The sequence below is a fragment of the Salvelinus fontinalis genome, chromosome 13, assembly GCF_029448725.1.
Source record: "Salvelinus fontinalis isolate EN_2023a chromosome 13, ASM2944872v1, whole genome shotgun sequence".
Classification (NCBI taxonomy): Eukaryota; Metazoa; Chordata; class Actinopteri; order Salmoniformes; family Salmonidae; genus Salvelinus; species Salvelinus fontinalis.
Genome location: NC_074677.1, coordinates 35620888 through 35643669, shown reverse-complemented (window position 1 = coordinate 35643669; position 22782 = coordinate 35620888). Strand labels below are relative to the sequence as shown.

General features: G+C 45.5%; 1 protein-coding gene across 2 annotated transcripts; it reads right to left on the bottom strand.

Moving 5' to 3' along the window:
* Nucleotides 1-15129: 15129 nt before the first annotated feature.
* LOC129868543 (protein CWC15 homolog) lies at nt 15130-21272 on the bottom strand. Of its 2 annotated transcripts, none has more exons than XM_055942634.1 (7): nt 21178-21272; nt 20381-20522; nt 20116-20228; nt 19810-19895; nt 19606-19719; nt 18019-18164; nt 15130-17930 (listed from the first exon to the last, which is right to left on the bottom strand). In XM_055942634.1, the coding sequence occupies exons 2-7, from the start codon at nt 20509-20511 to the stop codon at nt 17801-17803; spliced, it is 720 nt and encodes a 239-aa protein (XP_055798609.1). In that variant the 5' UTR covers nt 20512-20522; nt 21178-21272; the 3' UTR covers nt 15130-17800. The 2 variants fall into 2 exon arrangements, with proteins under 2 accessions (XP_055798609.1, XP_055798608.1); XM_055942633.1 differs by having other exon boundaries at nt 21166-21271.
* Between the last annotated feature and the right edge of the window lie 1510 nt (nt 21273-22782).

Genomic DNA, 22782 nt, shown 5'->3' with positions numbered 1-22782 from the left:
ACTAAGGCCAGGGCGTGACAGTACCCCCCCCCCCCCCCCCCCCCCCCAAAGGTGCGGACTCCGGCCGCACAACCTGACATTGAAGGGAGGGTACGGGGTGGGCCTTATTATGGCGGCGGCTCGGGTGCGGGACGTGGCCCCCACTCCACCATTGTCAATACCCGCTTTGGTGGCGCCTCTGGAGCGGCGACCCTTGTAGCAAGTCCCGGACTGAAGACCATCCCAGAGGGCGCCACCGGACGGATGGGTAGCTCCGGACTGAGGGGTGGCAGCTCCGGACTGAGGGACGGCAGCTCCGGACTGAGGGACGGCAGCTCCGGACTGAGGGACGGCAGCTCCGGACTGAGGGACGGCAGCTCCGGACTGAGGGACGGCAGCTCCGGACTGAGGGACGGCAGCTCATGGCTGGCTGACGGATCTGGTTGCTCATGGCTGGCTGACGGATCTGGCTGCTCATGGCTGGCTGACGGATCTGGCTGCTCATGGCTGGCTGACGGATCTGGCTGCTCATGGCTGGCTGACGGATCTGGCTGCTCATGGCTGGCTGACGGATCTGGCTGCTCATGGCTGGCTGACGGATCTGGCTGCTCATTGCTGGCTGACGGATCTGGCTGCTCATGGCTGGCTGACGGATCTGGCTGCTCATGGCTGACTGGCGGCTCTGGCAGATCCTGGCTGACTGGCGGCTCTGGCAGATCCTGGCTGACTGGCGGCTCTGGCAGATCCTGGCTGACTGGCGGCTCTGGCAGATCCTGGAAGACTGGCGGCTCTGGCAGATCCTGGCTGACTGGCGGCTCTGGCAGATCCTGGCTGACTGGCGGCTCTGGCAGATCCTGGCTGACTGGCGGCTCTGGCAGATCCTGGCTGGTTGGCGGCTCTGGCAGATCCTGGCTGGTTGGCGGCTCTGGCAGATCCTGGCTGACTGGCGGCTCTGACGGCTCGGGACAGACGGGCGGCTCTAATGGCGCTGGGCAGACGGATGGCTCAGATGGCGCTGGGCAGACGGATGGCTCAGATGGCGCTGGGCAGACGGATGGCTCAGATGGCGCTGGGCAGACGGATGGCTCAGATGGCGCTGGGCAGACGGATGGCTCAGATGGCGCTGGGCAGACGGATGGCTCAGATGGCGCTGGGCAGACGGATGGCTCAGATGGCGCTGGGCAGACGGATGGCTCAGATGGGGCTGGGCAGACGGGCAGTTCAGGCGCCGCTGGGCAGACGGCAGTCTCTGGCCGGCTGAGGCGCACTGTAGGCCTGGTGCGTGGTGCCGGAACGGGTAGTACCAGGCTGGGGACACGCACCTGAAGGCTAGTGCAGGGAGAAGGAACAGGGCATGCTGGACCCTGGAGACGCACATTTGGCCTAGTGCGTGGTGCCGGCACTGGTGGTACCGGGCTGGGGACACGCATCTCAGGGCTAGTGCGGGGAGCAGCAACAGGATGCACAGGACTCTGGAGACGCACAGGAGGCTTGGTGCGTGGTGCCGGAACTGGTGGTACCGGGCTGGAGACACGCACCATAGGGCGAGTGCGTGGAGGAGGAACAGGGCTCTGGAGACACACTGGAAGCCTGGTGCGTGGTGTAGGCACTGGTGGTACTGGGCTGGGGCGGGGAGGTGGCGCCGGAAATACCGGACCGTGCAGGCGTACTGGCTCCCTTGAGCACTGAGCCTGCCCAACCTTACCTGGTTGTATGCTCCCTGTCGCCCGCACGACCAGTGCGGGGAGGTGGAATAACCCGCACCGGGCTATGTAGGCGAACCGGGGACACCATGCGTAAGGCTGGTGCCATGTAAGCCGTCCCGAGGAGACGCACTGGTGGCCAGATGCGTTGGGCCGGCTTCATGACATCCGGCTCAATACTCAATCTAGCCCGGCCGATACGAGGAGCTGGTATGTACCGCACCGGGCTATGCACACGTACAGGAGACACCATGCGCTCTACTGCGCAACACTGTGTCTGCCCGTACTCTCGCTCTCCATGGTAAGTACAGGGAGTAGGCGCAGGTCTCCTACCTGACTTCGCCACACTCCCTTTTAGCCCCCCCAATACATTTTTTGGGCTGACTCACAGGCTTTCTACCGCGTCTTCGTGCTGCCTCTATTCGCTGGTGTCCCTCCTCGCACTGTGCCAGAGAATCCCAGACGGGCTCCGGCACTCGCCCTGGGTCGATCGCCCACCTGTCGATCTCCTCCCACGTAGTGTAGCCCATATCCTGCTCCCTTTGCCATAAATCCTGTGTGTATTGCTCCTGTTGCCGCTTGACACGCCGCTTGGTCTGATTCAGGTGGGTAATTCTGTCACGATCGTCTTGCTGAGAGAGAGTGGACCAAGGCGCAGCGTGTGCAAAATACATTCTCTTTTATTTTAGAGAAAGGAAAAAACACGCAACGAACACTTTAACACACTGAAACAAAACAACAAACGATCGTGAAGTGCACACACAAGCTACAAACGTACAACATTGACAATTACCCACAAAACCCAAATGCCTATGGCTGCCTTAAATATGGCTCTCAATCAGAGACAATAAACCACAGCTGCCTCTAATTGAGAACCAATCTAGGCAGCCATAGACATACAAACACCTAGACAAGACACTGACCCATATACCCTACAAAACCCCTAGACAATACAAAAACACATACATTCCCCATGTCACACCCTGACCTAACTAAAATAATAAAGAAAACAAAGAATACTAAGGCCAGGGCGTGACACTGGACTTAAAAACAGTCTATTTCCTTTCCCAGTTTCATCAACTGTTTTGAATTCACACTGTTCCAGATGCAAAGGGGGTTGTACCTAATAAAGTGATGACTGAATCTGTAGACTTTCCAGAATGTGTTCTGGGAATACCCAGGGTATTAAACATTTGGCTGTAAGTGTTGAACCGTTGAATCTATTACCAGGAAAAAAGCCTGAAAAAGGAAATACTGATACGGTTCAATTGTTGTGAAGAAGGCTTCAGAGCGCCCAAGAAAGTCCAGCAAGCGCCAGGACCGTCTCCTTAAGTTGATTCAGCTGCGGGATTGGGGAACCACCAGTACAGAGCTTGCTCAGAAATAGCAGCAGGCAGGTGTGAGTGCATCTGCACGGACAGTGAGACGAAGACTTTTGGAGGATGGCCTGGTGTCAAGAAGGGCAGCAAAGAAGCCACTTCTCTCCAGGAAAAACATCAGGGACAGACTGGTATTCTGAAAAATGTACAGGGATTGGACTGCTGAGGACTGGGGTGAAGTCATTTCTCTGATGAATCCCCTTTCCGATTGTTTGGGATATCTGGAAAAAAGCTTGTCCGTAGAAGACAAGGTGAGCGCTACCATCAGTCCTGTGTCATGCCAACAGTAAAGCATCCTGAGACATTCATGTGTGGGGTTGCTTCTCAGCCAAGGGAGTGGGCTCACTCACAATTTTGCCTAAGAACACAGCCATGAATAAAGAATGGTACCAACACATCCTCCGAGAGCAACTTCTCCCAACCATCCAGGAACAGTTTGGTGACGAACAATGCCTTTTCCAGCATGATAGAGCACCTTGCCATAAGGCAAAAGTGATAACTAAGTGGCTCGGGGAACAAAACATCGATATTTTGGGTCCATGGCCAGGAAACTCCCCAGACCTTAATCCCATTGAGAACTTGTGGTCAATCCTCAAGAGGCGGGTGGACAAACAAAAACCCACAAATTCTGACTAACTCCAAACATTGATTATGCAAGAATGGCTCCCATCAGTCAGGATGTGGTCCAGAAGTTAATTGACAGCATGCCAGGGCGGATTGCAGAGGTCTTGAAAAAGAAGGGTGAACACTGCAAATATTGACTCTTTGCATCAACTTCATGTAATTGTCAATAAAAGCCTTTGACACTTATGAAATGCTTGTAATTATACTTCAGTATTCCATAGTAACATCTGACAAAAATATCTAAAGACACTGAAGCAGCAAACTTTGTGAAAATTTATATTTGTGTCATTCTCAAAACTTTTAGCCACGACTGTATTTCTAAATCCCACATGGTGATCTCATGGAACCTTGCTGTTTTTATGTCTTGGCCACTAGGGGGATTTGTTATTTTTATTCTGCATTAGCCTAACAGGAAATATAGAAAAAAGGAGGGAGATTCTCAAATTTACAGTAGCTTACAACAAGATTGACTAGGTATTTTCCAGGTAAACTTTTGACTCCAATGGGTCGTATAAAACTGAAAGACAATCTTTGGCGAACCCTTTGCTACAGGGTGTGGGAAGGGGGCAAAGCACAGACAGTGAGAGAACAATGTAGTATGCAACTGTGAGGGACAGATTTTGTCTTTGAAGCACAACTTTTTGAACTATGCGTTCCAGAAAGCATCTTTAAATGTGTCAACAATGCATAAAAATGTGGTCCTCTTTTTTTCCAGTCTTCAATGCGAAGCAAGACTGCTCAATGTGTGCTTTGCATCATCCAGAGAAAACTGATGAACATCTGACCAAATGGGTTTGTTTTGGTGTAATATAACAGCAGGCTATGAAAACTCATGTAGTTTCATCCTTCAAGACATTTAGAAGTATGAAACTTTGTCTTGACACTTTTTTATCAGGGTTATCCTTGTGTTATTGCTAGGGTTGCACATTTTGGGGAATATTCAGAGGTGGAAACTTTCCATGGGAATTAACGGGAATATATAGGAATATATGGAAATTCACGGAAATATATGCAAATTAATATTAATACCATTTAAATGTAGATGTTTTTTGCATTGGATATATTTACTATATCATATGGAGACAAAAACATAAACCTTTAACCTTATCATAAGTAGACAAATTGCAAATTATTAAATCCTTCCAATAGAAAAAAAAACTATTTAGTTACGAATTGAACTTTAATTAAGTGAGTTGACTCTTCACATGGGATGATTTCACTGAACAACAAAACAAAGGGAATATTGAATGATCCCCAATGATCCATCGTATCTCCCAAAAACATTTTTAACATACATCTGTAAAATGATAGTCTCGAAACTAAAGCTTTGGTTGTCTTCCTCTCAGGCTTCCATGTCTTCTCCCTGGACCTCATCAATGTCCACCTCTTGAATATCAGACTCTGAGGCCTCATCTTCACTGTCACTTTCCAACCTTGTTGAGGATGGCTCGTTGTCAGGCTTAAAAAGCCTCAAATTTAACAGGACGGCCACCAATTTTTCAACCCTTGTATTGGTCAGCCTGTTGCGTGCTTTGGTGTGTGTTCCCAAACAAGGACCAGTTGCGCTCTGAGGCGGCTGATGTTGGTGGGATTTGGAGGATGATGGAGGCAACAGGGGAAAGAGCCTCAGATCCACAAAGTCCCTTCCACCAGGTGGTTGATGAGATATGTTGGCACAACTGCCATATTGCATCTCCATCCCAAAGCCCTTGCTTGGAAGTGTACTTTGCAAGAACCTTGCCCTCAACCAGGCCAAGGTGGCCAGACATGGTAGTAATGAAACCATAGGCCTTGTTGATCTCTGCACCAGACAGGATGCTCTTGCCAGCATACTTGGGGTCCAACATGTCTGCTGCGGCGTGTAGGCAGAAGTCTTCACGCTTTTTGATGTATTTCAGAACTGCAGTTTTCTCTGCTTGGAGCAACAGTGAAGTGGGCAGGGCAGTACGGATTTCTTCTCTTACATCTGCAAGCAGAGTCTGAACATCAGACAGGATGGCATTGTCTCCCTCAATCAGTGCAATTGCTACTGCTATAGGTTCCAGGAGTTTCAGGCTGCTTACAACTCTCTCCCAAAATACATCATCCAGGAGGATCCTCTTGATGGGGCTGTCCATATCAGTAGACTGTGATATGGCCATTTCTTGGAGAGACTCCTTCCCCTCCAGGAGACTGTCAAACATGATGACAACACCACCCCAGTGGGTGTTGCTGGGCAGCTTCAATGTGGTGCTCTTATTCTTCTCACTTTGCTTGGTGAAGTAGATTGCTGCTATAACTTGATGACCCTTCACATACCTAACCAATTCCTCGGCTCCCCTGTAGAGTGTATCCATTCTTTTCAGTGCCATGATGTCCTTGAGGAGCAGATTCAATGCATGAGCAGCACAGCCAATGGGTGTGATGTGAGGGTAGGACTCCTCCACTTTAGACCAAGCAGCCTTCATGTTTGCAGCATTGTCTGTCACCAGTGCAAATACCTTCTGTGGTCCAAGGTCATTCATGACTGCCTTCAGCTCATCTGCAATGTAGAGACCGGTGTGTCTGTTGTCCCTTGTGTCTGTGCTCTTGTAGAATACTGGTTGAGGGGTGTCTGCAACAAGTGACGAATAAACTGATTTGGACTTCAAAGACTGCCATTATTGTAATGTTTAATATTACAACATTGATGTGTGATACCTTTTTATCAACACATACGTTTTTGCAAATGTATGCCTTTATTACTATCTGATTTATATTGACTGAATTTATATTGACTGAACTCAACGATGATTAACACCACAGTTATGTGTGCTTCTGTCAGGGTTGTGGTCAAATGCATGTCATTTAAAGTCAATTGAACAATTTAACAAAAATCCAATTCAATATGAAAATGTTCCTAATTGCAAAATCATGTAACAGAATGTGGGTATTCCAGAACTGTAATTTACATGTAAATAAACATGACCCTGTTTTATGTGTTTAATACTGCAGATAGAATGCTCTGTGTGCCAGAGATGGTACCATTCAGTTTGTCTGGAGATGACAAAGAAGGACTTCAACAAAGGCAAAGTAGAAAATTATTGGAAGGGGCCTCTTTGCTGTTAAATTAGAGACGTATAAATAAATGACTGTTGTGCCTTGAAACTACTTTAAAATGTGGAACTGTTGCACTCAAAATGCGAAAATTGATTTGGCATACAATTTAAGATTGTAAATATTGTACAACTTTATGTAAACAGTGTCTAACTTCATATAGAACAAATTGCATTTGAAATTAAAATTTCTTTAAAGTTATTGCAAATGTATTTTCACTTTTTTTCTGAGACAATCACTGAATTAGATTTCTTCATCTTTAAATGCAATATTTGAGATTTTATGTATTTCTATCAAATCAAAACTGAAATTTATACTAAAAGCAAAAGTTTGTAAAAGTATACTAGACATTTATAGACTAAATCATACTTAGTTTGATATTTATTTGACAAACAGTGAATTAGTTATTGATTTATACCGCTTTAAATGGCATTTTATAGGTTTTATGTATTTATATCATGTCAAAACTGGAATTTCTACTCAAAATAAAGGTTGTAAAAGTATGCTAGACATTTATAGAATAATTCATACGTAGTTTGATGATTCTGTCATAATCAGTGAAAACATTATTGATTTATAAAGCTTTAAATGCCATTTTATTTGTATATATTTTATTTAAACTTTATTTAACTAGGCAAGTCAGTTAAGAACAAATTCTTATTTACAATGACGGCCTACCAAAAAGCAAAAGGACTCCTGCGCAGACGGGGGCCTGTAACGGCTGTCTCTCTCCTCATCCTCGGACGAGGTGAGGAGAGAGGGATCTTCAGACCAAAATGCAGCTTGAGGGAAATAAGCCATCTTTTTATTTATAACGCTGATGGCAAAACAAAACACTTTCAAAAATACAAAAACAAGAAAACGACGTAGACGAAACCTGAACATAAACTTACATAACTAACACGTAACACTTACGGACAGGAAACATACTACATCGAAACGAAACGAACAACCGAAACAATCCCGTATGGTGTAAGACATAACACAGACACAGGAGACAATCACCCACAAACAAACAGTGAGAACGCCCTACCTAAATATGACTCTTAATTAGAGGAAAACGCAAACCACCTGCCTCTAATCAAGAGCCATACCAGGCAACCCAAAACCAACATAGAAACAGATAACATAGACTGCCCACCCAAAACTAACGCCCTGACCAATTACACATACAAAAACAACATAAAACTGGTCAGGACCGTTACATAACCCCCCCCTCAAGGTGCGAACTCCGGGCGCACCAGCACAAAGTCCAGGGGAGGGTCTGGGTGGGCAGGTGACCACGGTGGTGGCTCCGGCTCTGGACGCTGTCCCCACACCACCATAGTCACTCCCCGTTTTTGTCTTCCCCTCCCAATGCCCACCCTAAAACTCACATCCCCTAAATAAACATCCAGCACCAGGAGAAGGGGCAGCACCGGGACAAAGGGCAGCACCGGGACAAGGGGCAGCACCGGAACAAGGGGCAGCACCGGGACAAGGGACAGCACCGGGACAAGGGGCAGTACCGGGACAAGGGGCAGTACCGGGACAAGGGGCAGCACCGGGACAAGGGGCAGCACCAGGATAAGGGGCAGCACCGGGACAAGGGGCAGCACCGGGACAAGGGGCAGCACCGGGACAAGGGGCAGCACCGGGACAAGGGGCAGGTCCCGGCTGATAAACTCTGGCAGATCCTGGCTGAGGGACTCTGGCAGGTCTATGCAGGCTGACGGCTATCGACGCTCATGGCAGGCTGACTGCTCTCGACGCTCATGGCAGGCTATCGGCTCTCGACGCTCATGGCAGGCTGACGGCTCTCGACGCTCATGGCAGGCTGACGGCTCTCGACGCTCATGGCGCTCTGACGGCTCTCGACGCTCATGGCGCTCTGACGGCTCTCGACGCTCATGGCGCTCTGACGGCTCTCGACGCTCATGGCTCTCTGACGGCTCTGGCTGCTCATGGCTCTCTGACGGCTCTGGCTGCTCATGGCTCTCTGACGGCTCTGGCTGCTCATGGCTCTCTGACGGCTCTGGCTGCTCATGGCTCTCTGACGGCTCTGGCTGCTCATGGCTCTCTGACGGCTCTGGCTGCTCATGGCTCTCTGACGGCTCTGGCAGATCCTGTCTGGTTGGCGGCTCTGGCAGATCCTGTCTGGTTGGCGGCTCTGGCAGATCCTGTCTGGTTGGCGGCTCTGGCAGATCCTGTCTGGTTGGCGGCTCTGGCAGATCCTGTCTGGCGGGCGGCTCTGGCAGATCCTGTCTGGCGGGCGGCTCTGGCAGATCCTGTCTGGCAGACGGCTCTAGCGGCTCCTGTCTGGCGGATGGCTCTGTAGGCTCATGGCAGACGGGCGGCTTTGCAGGCTCATGGCAGATGGGCGGCTTTGCAGGCTCCTGGCAGATGGATGACTCAGACGGCGCTGGGGAGACGGATGGCTCAGATGGCGCTGGGGGGACGGATGGCTCAGATGGCGCTGGGGAGACGGATGGCTCAGATGGCGCTGGTGAGACGGATGGCTCTGGCCGGATACGGCACACTGTAGACCTGGTGCGTGGTGCCGGAACTGGAGGCACCGTGCTAATGATAAGCACCTTCCTACTAGTGCGGGGAGCAAGGACAGGGCACACTGCATTCTCAAAGCCCACTCTATACCTGATGCGAGGTACCGGCACTGGTGACACCGGGCTGAGGACAAGCACATCAGGATTAGTAGGGGGAGAAGATACAGTGTGTTCAGGGCTCTGGAGACGCACAGGTGGCTTAGTGCGTGGTGCCGGAACTGGAGGCACCGGGCTAGATACACGCACTACAGGGCGAGTGCGTGGAGGAGGAACAGGGCTCAGGATACGCACTGGTAGCCTAGTGCGTAGTGTAGACACTGTAGGTACTAGGCTGGGGCGGGGAGGTGGCGCTGGAAATACCGGACCGTGGAGGCGTACTGGCACTCTTGAGCATTGAGCCTGCCCAACCTTACCTGGTTGAATGCTCCCGGTTGCCCGACCAGTGCGGGGAGGTGGAATAACCCGCACCGGGCTATGTAGGCGAACCGGGGAAACCATGCGTAAGGCAGGTGCCATGTATGCCGGCCCGAGGAGACGCACTGGAGACCAGACGCGTTGAGCCGGCCTCATGACACCTGGCTCAATACCCAATCTAGCCCTACCAGTGCGGGGAGGTGGAATAACCCGCACTGGGCTATGCACTCGTACAGGAGACACCGTGCGCTCTACTGCGTAACACGGCGCCTGCCCGTACTCCCGCTCTCCACGGTAAGCCTGGGAAGTGGGCGCAGGTCTCCTACCTGCCCTTGGCCCACTACCTCCTAGCCCCCCCCCAAGAAATTTTTGGGAATTACTTACGGGCTTTTTGGGCTTCCGTGCCAGACGCGTTCCCTCATAGCTCCGGTTCCTCTTTCCGGTAGCCTCTGCTCTCCTCAGTGCCTCCAGCTGTTCCCATGGAAGGCGATCTCTACCAGCCAGGATCTCCTCCCATGTGTAGACACCTTTTCCTTCCAATAAATCGTCCCATGTCCATTGCTCCTTCTTCTCCTGTCCCTTACTCCGTTTATTTTTCCCTTGCCGCTTGGTCTTAGCGTGGTGGGTGATTCTGTAACGGCTGTCTCTCTCCTCATCCTCGGACGAGGTGAGGAGAGAGGGATCTTCAGACCAAAATGCAGCTTGAGGGAAATAAGCCATCTTTTTATTTATAACGCTGATGGCAAAACAAAACACTTTCAAAAATACAAAAACAAGAAAACGACGTAGACGAAACCTGAACATAAACTTACATAACTAACACGTAACACTTACGGACAGGAAACATACTACATCGAAACGAAACGAAACGAACAACCGAAACAATCCCGTATGGTGTAAGACATAACACAGACACAGGAGACAATCACCCACAAACAAACAGTGAGAACGCCCTACCTAAATATGACTCTTAATTAGAGGAAAACGCAAACCACCTGCCTCTAATCAAGAGCCATACCAGGCAACCCAAAACCAACATAGAAACAGATAACATAGACTGCCCACCCAAAACTAACGCCCTGACCAATTACACATACAAAAACAACATAAAACTGGTCAGGACCGTTACAGGGCCTGGGATTATTATTATTATTTTTTTTTTAATACAATATAAATATATGACAAAACACACATCACAACAAGGGAGACGCAATACTACATAAAGGGAGACCTAAGACAACAACATAACAGCAAAACATGGCAACACAGCATTGTAGCAACACAACATGACAACAACATGGTAGCAACACAATATGGTAGAAGCACAAAAACATGGTACAAACATTATTGGGCAAAGTCAACAGCACAAAGGTCAAGAAGGTAGAGACAACAATACATCATACAAAGCAGCCACAACTGTCAGTAAGTGTGTCCATGATTGAGTCTTTGAATGAAGAGATTGAGATAAAACTGTCCAGTTTGAGTTTTTGTTGCAGCTCTTTCCAGTCGCTAGCTGCAGCGAACTGAAAAGAGGAGCGACCCAGGGATGTGTGTGCTTTGGGGACCTTTAACAGAATGTGACTGGCAGAACAGGTGTTGTTTGTGGAGAATGAGGGCTGCAGTAGATATCAGATAGGGGGGAGTGAGGCCTAAGAGGGTTTTATAAATAAGCATCAACCAGTGGGTCTTGCGACGGGTATACGTAGATGACCAGTTTACAGAGGAGTGCAGTGATGTGTCCTATAAGGAGCATTGGTGGCAAATCTGATGGCCGAATGGTAAAGAACATCTAGCCGCTCGAGAGCACCCTTACCTGCGAATCTATAAAGTATGTCTCCATAATCTAGCATGGGCAGGATGGTAATCTGAATCAGGGTTAGTTTGGCAGCTGGGGTGAAAGAGAAGCGATTACGATAGAGGAAACCAAGTCTAGATTTAACTTTAGCCTGCAGCTTTGATATGTGCTGAGAGAAGGACAGTGCACCGTCTAGCCATACTCCCAAGTACTTGTATGAGGTGACTACCTCAAGCTCTAAACTCTCAGAGGTAGTAATAACACCTGTGGGAAGAGGGGCATTCTTCTTACCAAACCACATGACCTTTGTTTTGGAGGTGTTCAGAACAAGGTTAAGGGTAAAGAAAGCTTGTTGGACAGTAAGAAAGCTTTGTTGGAGAGCATTTAACACAAAATCCGGGGAGAGGCCAGCTGAGTATAAGACTGCATCATCTGCATATCAATGAATGAGAGAGCCTCCTACTGCCTGAGCTATGTTGTTGAAGTAAATTGAGAAGAGCGTGGGGCCTAGGATTGAGCCTTGGGGTACTCCCTTGGTGACAGGCAGTGGCTGAGAAAGCAGATTTTCTGACTTTATACACTGCACTCTTTGAGAGAGGCAGTTAGCAAACCAGGCTAATGACCCCTCAGAGACGCCAATACTCCTTAGCCGGCCCACAAGAATGGAATGGTCTACCGTATCAAAAGCTTTGGCCAAGTCAATAAAAATAGCAGCACAATATTGCTTAGAATCAAGGGTAATGGTGACATCATTAAGTACCTTTAGGGTTGCAGTGACACATCCATAACATGTGCGGAAACCAGATTGCGTACCAGAGAGAATACTATAGACATCAAGAAAACCAGTCAGTTGATTATTGACAAGTTTTTCCAACTTTTTTGATAAATAGGGCAAAATAGAAATAGGCCTATAACAGTTAGGATCAGCTTGATCTCCCCCTTTAAATAAAGGACAAACTGTGGCTGCCTTCCAAGCAATGGGAACCTCCCCGGAAAGGAGAGACAGGTTTAAAAGATTGGAGATAGGCTTTGCGATGATAGGGGCAGCAACCTTAAAGAAGAAAGGGTCTAAACCGTCTGACCCAGCTCCTTTAGCACCTCGGACTCAGTGACTGCCTGCAGGGAGAAACTGTAGTGGAACAGGGGAAAAAGAGGGAGAAGCATCGGGGATAGTTGCATTAGAAGGGGTGGGAGATGAGGAAATGTTGGACAGGCAAAGAGGCATGGCTGAGTCAAATAGGAATCCTGACTTAATAAAGTGGTGATTAAAGAGCTCAACCATGTGCTTCTTGTCAGTAACAACCACATCATCAACATTAAGGGACATGGGCAGCTGTGAGGAGGGTTTATTCTCCAGGTCTTTAACAATGTTCCAGAACTTCTTGGGGTTGGACCCACAGAGAGAGAACTGCTCCTTAAAGTACCTAACTTTGGCCTTTCGGAAAGCCTGAGTGCACTTATTTCTCATTTGCCTGAACAATAGCCAGTCAGCCTGAGTATGCGTGTGCCGAGCCTTTCGCCAAATGCAATTCTTGATGTGGAGTAACTCTGCAAGATCACGGACAAACCAGGGGTTAAACCAGGGGCTGAACCTGTTCTTTATGGGGGTGTTTGTACCACTGAAAATATCAAAAAAGAAGGTCCAAGCGTCTTCGACAGAGGGGATCAAGCTGATTCTATACCATTTTACAGAGGCCAGTTCATGAAGGAAGGCTTGCTTATGAAAGTTTTTTTAGCAAGGGTCCATGACAAATCAGGACAGGTCATTTCACTGAGCAGCCATTACGAACACAGGCTGTAAAACAGTGATCACTAAGGTCATTACAGAAAACACCAGACTGATACCTATCAGGATTATTTGTGAGGATAACATCGAGAAGAGTAGCCTTTTCTGGGTGTTTGGAGTCATACCTTGTGGGATTGGTGATAATCTGAGAAAGATCTAGGGAGTCCCATTGCTTTAGGACTTGGTCAGGTTGTTTAAGCTTGTCCCAGTTTAGGTCACCTAGCAGGACAAATTCAGACTTAGTGTAAGGGGCCAGGAGAGAGCTTAGGGCAGGTAGGGTACAGGTCGGTGCTGATGGAGGACGATAGCACCCAGAAACAGTCAACAAAGAGCTATTTGAAAGTTTAATGCTTAAAACCAGCAAATCAAATTGTTTGGGGACAGACTTGGTAGAGACAACCGAGCACTGAAGGTGATCCTTGGTAAAGATTTCCCCTCCCCCACATTTGGAAGATCTGTCTTGCCGAAGAAGGTTTTAACCAGAAAGGTAAACATCAGTGTTCAAAACACTCTTCCTTAACCATGTCTCAGTAATGACCAACACATCTGGATTGGAGCTGTGAACCCACACTTTCAATTGATCCATTTTAAGTAATAAGCTTCTAGTGTTAACATGCAGAAAACCCAGGCTTTTACGAGAGCAGAAATCAGCGAAACAGGTATCAGAGCACAAGTCAGAATTGGGGCTAGCAACAGTAGAGGGGCCTGGGTGTACATGCACATTTCCAGATATCATCAACAGTAATACAATCAAGGCACGGCATAGTACAGGGAGAGCTCTGCAGTGCTGATTTATGATAATGTTCATCAGATGGCAACAAGATCATATTGTACAGCAATTTCACCAGGTAACATGAATATAAAAGTTGGCGAGAGGTGGTTAGAATAGGATGGGAGGCCAAAAGTCCATGTAACCAATAGAGAGTCTGAGTCATGGAACATAGTCTGTCCCACGGTTGGGTAAAGAAAGTTTGTAGTCAACAAAGTATGCAGGGGTTATGAGGCAAATAGCAAAATGTACAAGAAAAAAATATATATATAATGACTTGGGGCTAGCCAAGTTCAGAGTCACTCGCCCCAACAGTGAGTGTGTGCTGGAGGTGAGAGAAAGCTCGGGAGAGAGGGGTGAGTGTGGTGGAGGTACCTGTACCAGATTGGTGGAGACAGGCCAGGGCAGACGGTGAACAGATCCCCAGGTGGAATCCAAGCAGCAGTGCAGCAGGCAATGGGAGTAGGTGTGTCACACACCCACTTGGAAGAAGCTTTCATTTCTGGATGCAGATTTCTTGTAGATGTTATGTATTTCTATCAAGTCAAAACTGGAATTGTTCCTCAAAACAAAGGTTGTAAAAGTATGCTAGACATTTATAGAATAAATCATACATAGTTTTATGTTTCTGTGACAAACGGTGAATTAGTTATTGATTTTTACCGCTTTAAATGGCATTTTATAGATTTTATGTTTTTCTATTAAATCAAAACTGTAATTCTTCCTCAAAACAAAGGTTGTAAAAGTATGCTAGACATTTATAGAATAAATCATACATAGTTATGTTTCTGTAACAAACGGTGAATTAGTTATTGATTTATACCGATTTAAATGGCATTTTATATCTTTTTTTTTAAAGCAGCAAATCGTTTTATGATTAGTGATCATCCTTTGAGTGAAAGTGAAAGAGAACAAAAGAGAATATAATGATTCCTATACATCTGAGGACTGTGGGTATTAGAATACCAAAGATTATCAGTCAAAACTTTTTTCTGTTAAGTGACAAGGAAAAAGCATACTGTCCTCACCTACCAAAGTGCATGGTTAGAGAATAAACTGAAGTGAATTCGCTCTTATTTTATTTCCATTTCCTCTGAAAATGGTTGAAAACCTTGTTTACTAGGTTAGCAAAGTAACATTGTACATTTACTGAAAAACATAATTGAACAAACCAAAACATGGGTTGCATTCAGCCAGTAAACAATTTTGCTATGTTTCGCCAAAAGACATACTCCCATACTCCCGAAAACAGTGTGTACCATTCTTTACTACTACCACTGAAGTAAGTAGAAGATGAAAGCAGGAACCACATGGAATGAAGTCCAGAAAACCGCGTAGAACAGAGTTCACTGGAGTGAAGATGAACCGCTGAGGACCTTTGCTCCACTAGGAGCTGAAAAAGTATACTGAACAAAAATATCAACATGCAACAATTTCAACAATTTTACAGTTCATATATGGAAATCAGTCAATTGAAAAATTCATTAGGCCCTAATATATGGATTTACATGACTGGAAATAGAGATATGAATCTGTTGGTCACAGATACCAAAAAAAATAAATTGGCCTCAGGATCTAGTCACAGTATGTTTGAGCATTCAAATTGCTGTGTATGGTAGCTTATGGTAGAGAAATGAACATTCAATTCTCTGACGGACATTCCTGCAGTCAGCATGCCAATTGCATGCTCCTTCAAAACTTCAAATCCATCTGTGGCATTGTGTTGTGTGCCAAAACTTCACATTTTAGAGTGGTGTTATTGTCCCCAGCACAAGGTGCACCTGTGTAATGATCATGCTGTTTAATCAGCTTCTTGATATGCCACACCTGTCAGGTGGATTTCTTGGCGAAAGACAAATGCTCACTTACATGGATGTAAACAACTTTCTGCATAGAATTTGAGAGAAATACGTTTTTTGTGCGTATGGAACATTTCTGGGACCTTTTATTTCAGCTCATGAAACTAACACTTTACACATTGCAACCAACACTTTACATGTTGCGTTTATATTTTTGTTCAGTATATATACAAATATACAGATGCTTTCCATTTTCACCATGAGACAAAATTATTTCTGGCAAGTTTAAATTCACATGCGAGAAACCATACCTTTGCTCTAAAAAGACCATTATTCAGTGGGAACAGCTTAGCAGACAACAGTTCTCTTTGAATCTTTTAATGTTTCTCTGCAATGTTGAACTGTGTGGTGAACAATATCAGCCTGGTCTCAGACATTTACATTTTTACATTTAAGTCATTTAGCAGACGCTCTTATCCAGAGCGACTTACAAATCAGACTAGACATAACATAGCAAATATAAATCCGGGACACTCAAATTAGTATGTCACGTTACATTTAAGTTATGCAGAGCGACTTACAGGAGCAATCACGTTTAAGTGCCTTGCTCAAGGGGACAAAGATTTTTTTTAACATTTGGTTACATAGTTACATAAGACAGGTTACTTGAGGCAAAAACTAAAAAGGAGGGAGGTTGGTCAGGGCGGGGGCGTAGAAAAACAAACGTCTAGCAACCCAAAGGTTGCGTGTTCAAATCTCATCACGGACCACTTAGGAATTTCAATGAATTAATACATACAGTATGTAACATATACTAAATGTATGGAGACAGATTTACATTTATTATGTTACTTCTACCCCAGAGTCCTAATTCTGGGCTCACAGGCGTGGGCTTGATTCAATCAGATCCTCCTTAACCCGTGATAACTGACAACTGCATAGCAGTTTCATTGTTTATTATTTAGGAGATGTTGGGTGTGTAACTGTGTTGGAGCTGTGAAATCAGCAAGTGGCTCCCATTATACCTATCGTTGACATTGACATTGGATGCACAAGTCACATTAGGATAAATCCCACGCAGCCTGTTACAAGTTCAAACACTGGAATGTGTGTTGTAATCTACACCTCAATTAGGCTGATATCAACCCTTATTATGTTTCACGATTTCCATATAGCCTACACTTTCTCGTTCTGAACTTCTAACGCGAGAGGGATTTAAGGACGGATGTGGTTTCGTGACAATGACAAGAGCAGCCGCTCACAGATTTGATAGCTTCAACGCAGTTACACCTCGACATTGCCTAAATAATAACAATGCAACTGCTATGCAGTTGTCAGTTATCCTGGGTTATCTCCAGAACTGATTGAATCTTAGCCTAAATTGAACATAAACTTCACTTCAGTTAGACTTAACTTCCTCTACAGAAAGGCTTGAACCTCCTCTTCATCTCCTCAATTAAAAGCCCTTGTTTTTTTTAAAGGACAGAAAAAAAGGCTTGCTGCCGAGCTTTTAATGGAAGTCATTGCAGAATTCTAACCCGGGCACAAAGCTGAAATCATTGAAAAAAGCATCAAGGCCCTCTCACAGACATAGGGTTTTCTTTTTTGTTGTTGTTTATTAACATTGGCGCTTAAAAAAGGTAAAAGTTAAATAACAACAAGTTGACATCGATGATGTCACTATTGCAACCATTCCTTTCAGGGGTGGAAAATTATTATACACGAAACAAAACTAGTTGAAATTTGTTTTCAGGTCAGGCATTAGATTACTTTATATACAGAGGATTTTGTGCGTGTTCCATGTCAACGGATGACACCATTCTTCAAGCTCACTCAATGTTTTCAGACCAATCTCTATCACGTCCTCCTTGTCCTCTTAGAACTGGGAACAGAGCAGAGAGAAATGGAACACCTTCATAGCAGAGCTGCAAGTCCTACTTCACATATTTCTCCATGAATTTCTTGTGGAACTCGGAGCGCAGAGTGTCGTTGACAAAGCGTTTCTCCCGGCGTGCCTCATCCACTCCCTTTGCACAGTTCTTGAACACGACGTCATCGTCCCACCTTAGAGAGAAAGAGACAGGAGAGGATGTAAAACAACAGTCATCCACAGCCATGCCCTAAGCAGTGGTGTGTGTGTGTCTCTCAACACCTTCTCTTGACGCTGAAGGCAGTCGGGGTGGGGACTATCTGTTGTTGCTGCTGCTGCTGCTGCTGTCCAGCCAGGTTGAGCAGAGGATTCCCACTAAGGATGTTCTCCATGCGGATCCTCTCCTCCTCTGCTTTCTGCTCCCGCTCCTGGCACAGGACACGAAACATGTTGGTCAGAGAGGACCAGGTGCAAAGCTCTCATTCGCTGAAGTATTGCTCTTAGCAACGCTTTCTGATTGGCCTTGATTAAAGATGATCTAATAAAAAAATTATAAAAAACTGATCTAATAAAAAATTTAAATCTACAAAAAAGGTCAACATGTTTAACGCTAGAACTGCTAAAGCGGTCATTTGGACTGCTCATAAACTACAACTTTTAAAAAATAAAATAAAACAATTAATTTTACCCCCTTTTCTCCCCAATTTCGTGGTATCCAATTGTTAGTAATTACTATCTTGTCTCATCGCTACAACTCCCGTACGGGCTCGGGAGAGACGAAGGTCGAAAGCCATGCGTCTTCCGAAACACAACCCAACCACAACCCCCTGCTTCTTAACACAGCGCGCCTCCAACCCAGAAGCCAGCCGCACCAATGTGTCGGAGGAAACACCGTGCAACAGTGTTTGGTTAGCGCGCACTGCGCCCAGCCCGCCGCAGGAGTCGCTGGAGCGCGATGAGACAAGGATATCCCTACCGGCCAAACCCTCCCTAACCCGGACGACGCTAGGCCAATTGTGCGTCGCCCCACGAACCTCCCGGTCGCGGCCGGCTGCGACAAAGCCCGGGCGCGAACCCAGAGTCTCTGGTGGCACAGCTGGCGCTGCGATGCAGTGCCCTAGACCCACTGCGCCACCCGGGAGGCCCAAACTACAACTTTTTATTACTCTAAAATGTTTGAAGTCATGATTTTTCCTAAATAAGTCTGTATAACACACTGTCGTTAGAATATTAATATCACAAACAGAACTGGAGCTATAACCAGTTTTAGGAGGGCAAGTCATTTTTTTAAATGGGCCCAAAGGCACTCCACGAATAAAACTGATTGAACACTTGAATCTTTGTGTTTTTAAACATAGTCTACAATAACATAAACTAATACAAATACTAGTGTTATTTGAAATATATATATTTTTCAGATTCTAATGTTACCTAAGACCTTCATAAACACAGCCAAATTATTATTTCTGCGATAGCATATATGAAATGTATTAATTACACCGTTAGAATGTTACAGTTCACATGATCAAATTATGTTCGATATTTTCAGACCTCAAAAGTGATCTAAATCAATTATGATTTCACATTCCCCACAATCTGTTTTATAACTCTAGCTAAATGCCTCAATCCCAAATGAATAGGTAAAATAGGCTGGATCTACACAACAGATGCACATCTCTACATTAGATGACCTTTAAAGTCTGAAAATGTCAGAGATAATATCAAACAAAACAATCCATTAATTTAACAAGTCAATAGAGCCCTATTTGCTGCTCCTACTCAGCAACACCTGAAAAATCAATTTGCACTTGGTTGGACTCAACTGGCGTGACTGACCCAGCAGCGATTGATTGTCTTGTAGCAACTTACCTTGCGTTCCTGCTCCTCAGCCCGCTCCTTCTTGATTTTCTCCAATTCAGCCAGCAGAGCCGCAGTGTCATCGTCATCACTGTCCTCCTCAGAGTCATCATCCTCCTCCTCATCCTACACCACAAAACAATGAAGGTTAGAGGCTGAGCTTTCAAAAAAAGCACAGACTTTAAGGTGACTGGTGGATGAACAGGTGGCACCTACATCAGTGAGAGGGTCATCTGCATCCAGGTTGGCAGCAGGGATTTGATCTAGTCTGGGCCTCTTAGAGGATGAGGATGTGGTGTGTTCTGAAAATTGAAAAGAAACAAACCACCATTTTAATGATGCTGGTTTGAATCCCCTGCAGATGACCTATGTCAACAAAACAAAACAAACTTTGGGCATAATAGTATGTCAGATGCAAAAATCCCATTGATCTTCTTTACACCCAGTTAAACACAGACATATTTTACGTTCAGGTCAAAATGTATCTCGGGTCTGGGTTTATTTGTATGCCTGGAGACTCACCTCTCGGTCCCCTCTCTCTAGTCTTCTCCCGGACAGCAACACGCTCCCTCTCCTCCAGCTCCCTGCGGAAGTCCCGGGCACGCACCTCCTCGGGGGCATCCTGGGTGAGCTGCCTGAGGGGATCACACAGGGAGACATACTGGATGAGACAGCACATTATCTTTAACCAGAGGGACCTGTTCCCAACTACTGGTGCAAGACTTAGCCATAAGGGCAAAGACTGATGCCAAGATGCCACAAGGATAGGTGGTGTTGTGTCACTCACCTGTACTTGATCTTAGTGTGACCAGGCAGATCTCGGCTTGAGTACTGTTTGGACAACGCACTGAGATCGCCCTCTCCCTTCCCTCTCCCTCCTCTCGCTGGCTCAAACGTCGGTCTCGCGGCTGTTGTCATTTTTGGTGGCTCTGTAATATTGTGTAAGTGTATTATTTACGGTTCACTTTGTTTATCCATGTAACTTGCTTTGGCAATGTAAACATGTTTCCAATGCCAACAAAGCCCATTGAATTGAATTATAGCTGGCTGGAACAGAGGGCAACAAATATAAATAGATTCAATATTTTATCAACATATTATGTCACGTTAACAGAAATCAATCCGTATTTAGCTGGCTAACGTTAGCTAACTCGCAATGAGAAAAACAACCCGGTGGAAGTCTGCGATGAATTAGCTAGTAGCCAGACACTAACGTTAGCTAGCTAACGTTACTTAATCAAAATATCCATATAGGCTTGCTATATAGTTAGCCAATCGACCAAGCTAGCTATATTAGCTAATTTACAAACGATTTCACCATTGTGTGGGTTTTATTACAACATCGGTATTGATTATTGCTGAGAAAACACCAACACACTTGTCTACGCTAACGTTAGTAGTTACTGTAGTGTAGCAAGCATTCTTACATGCTGCCAGCTAACGTTAGTGTGCTGGAAGAATAACAGTCATAAGGTAATGCAAGTTACAGGTTTACTAAAATAATATCATAACTAGCTATATTTCTCTTTCAAAAACAACTAGCTAATATGGAATAGTTTTCTGGAAATGTACCTTTTTCCTCACACTATCAGAAGAAAAGGGCCCTTTGCTTTGGATTGTAGACGCTGTTATCACAGCTTATGAACAACGCCTACGGAACTCCGAAAGGTCAGACAGCAATATTGAAACGTGATTTTGCATTAGGCGTGTGAGAAACGTTTTTCAAATAGCCAAATTTGCATTCAATAGTTTCAGTGGTGGAAAAAGTACCCAATTGTCATACTTGAGTAAAAGTATAGATACCTTAATGGAAAGTTACTCAAGTAAATGTGAGTCACCCAGTATAATACTACTTGAGTAAAAGTCTGAAAGTATTTGGTTTTAAATGTATTTTTGTATCAAAAGTAAATGTAATTGCTAAAACATACTTAAGTATCAAAGGTAAAAGTATCAATCATTTAAAATTCCTTATATCAAGCAAAGCAGACGGCACCATTTAAAAAAAAATGTATGTATAGCCAGGGGCACACTCAGACATTATTTACAAAAATGCATTTGTGTATAGTGAGTTCGCCAGGCCAGAGGCAGTAAAGATGGCCACGTGTTCTCTTGATTAAGTGCTTGAATTTGACCATTTTCCTGTCCTGCTAAGCATTCAGAGTGTAACGAGTACTTTTGGTGGTCAAGGAAAATGTATGGAGTAAAAAGTACAATGTTTTCGTGAATGTAGTGTTAGTAAAACGTTTACTGTTGACAGGAGAACAAGAGGAGACAATAGGACGAGGTGGATAATTGTATAATAAGGCAGATTTATTCAAGTGTAAAGATATTAGGCAAAGCGTGCGGCACGGCTCTTTCTGTCTGATTTGTATGAAATCGTCCGGAAAGAGAAAGTTTCAAGACTCGTACAGTATTATATAGACAATAAGCAAAGTAGGTAGATCTGCGAGCCTGGCCTTCCGATTGGTCGATCTGGGTCTTGGGTAGTCCCGAACAGGCCTGGTGTCCACGTTCCATTGGTTCCTGAGACAGTTCTTTGTCCTGAGCTCCAAGCATGTGTTGTGAGTGTTCTGTGGTTATTATGGGGGAGGGGAATTATGTGTGTCTGTAGTCGGTGTCTTAATAAGTCCAGCATATATCCAAGAGAAATGAGGAGTATGTGTATTTATGTATAAAATATGGCTTATGTTGAAATGTAGTTATTACTAGTTTTCAATCTCTATTACAATTTCTTACAGTAGTGAAATAAAAGTAAAAGTAGTCAAAAATATAAATAGTAAAGTACAGATACCCCCAAAAAACTACTTAAGTAGTACTTTAAAGTATTTTTACTTAAGTACTTTACACCACTGCACAGTTTTTCGATCTCAAGAATGAGAAAGTGCTTTCCTCACATCCTTAAATAAGCATGCCCCATTCAAAGAATGTAGAACTAAGAACAGATATAGCCCTTGATTCACCCCAGACTTGACTGCCCTTGACCAGCACAAAAACATCCTGTGACGTTCTGCATTAGTATCGAATAGCACCCGCGATATGCAACTTTTCAGGGCCCACTGCACCCAGGATAGGAAACACTGTTACCACCGATAAATCTACGTTAATCGATAGTTTCAATAAGCATTTTTCTACGGCTGGCCATGCTTTCCACCTGGTTACCCCTACCCCGGCCAAAAGCTCTGCACCCCA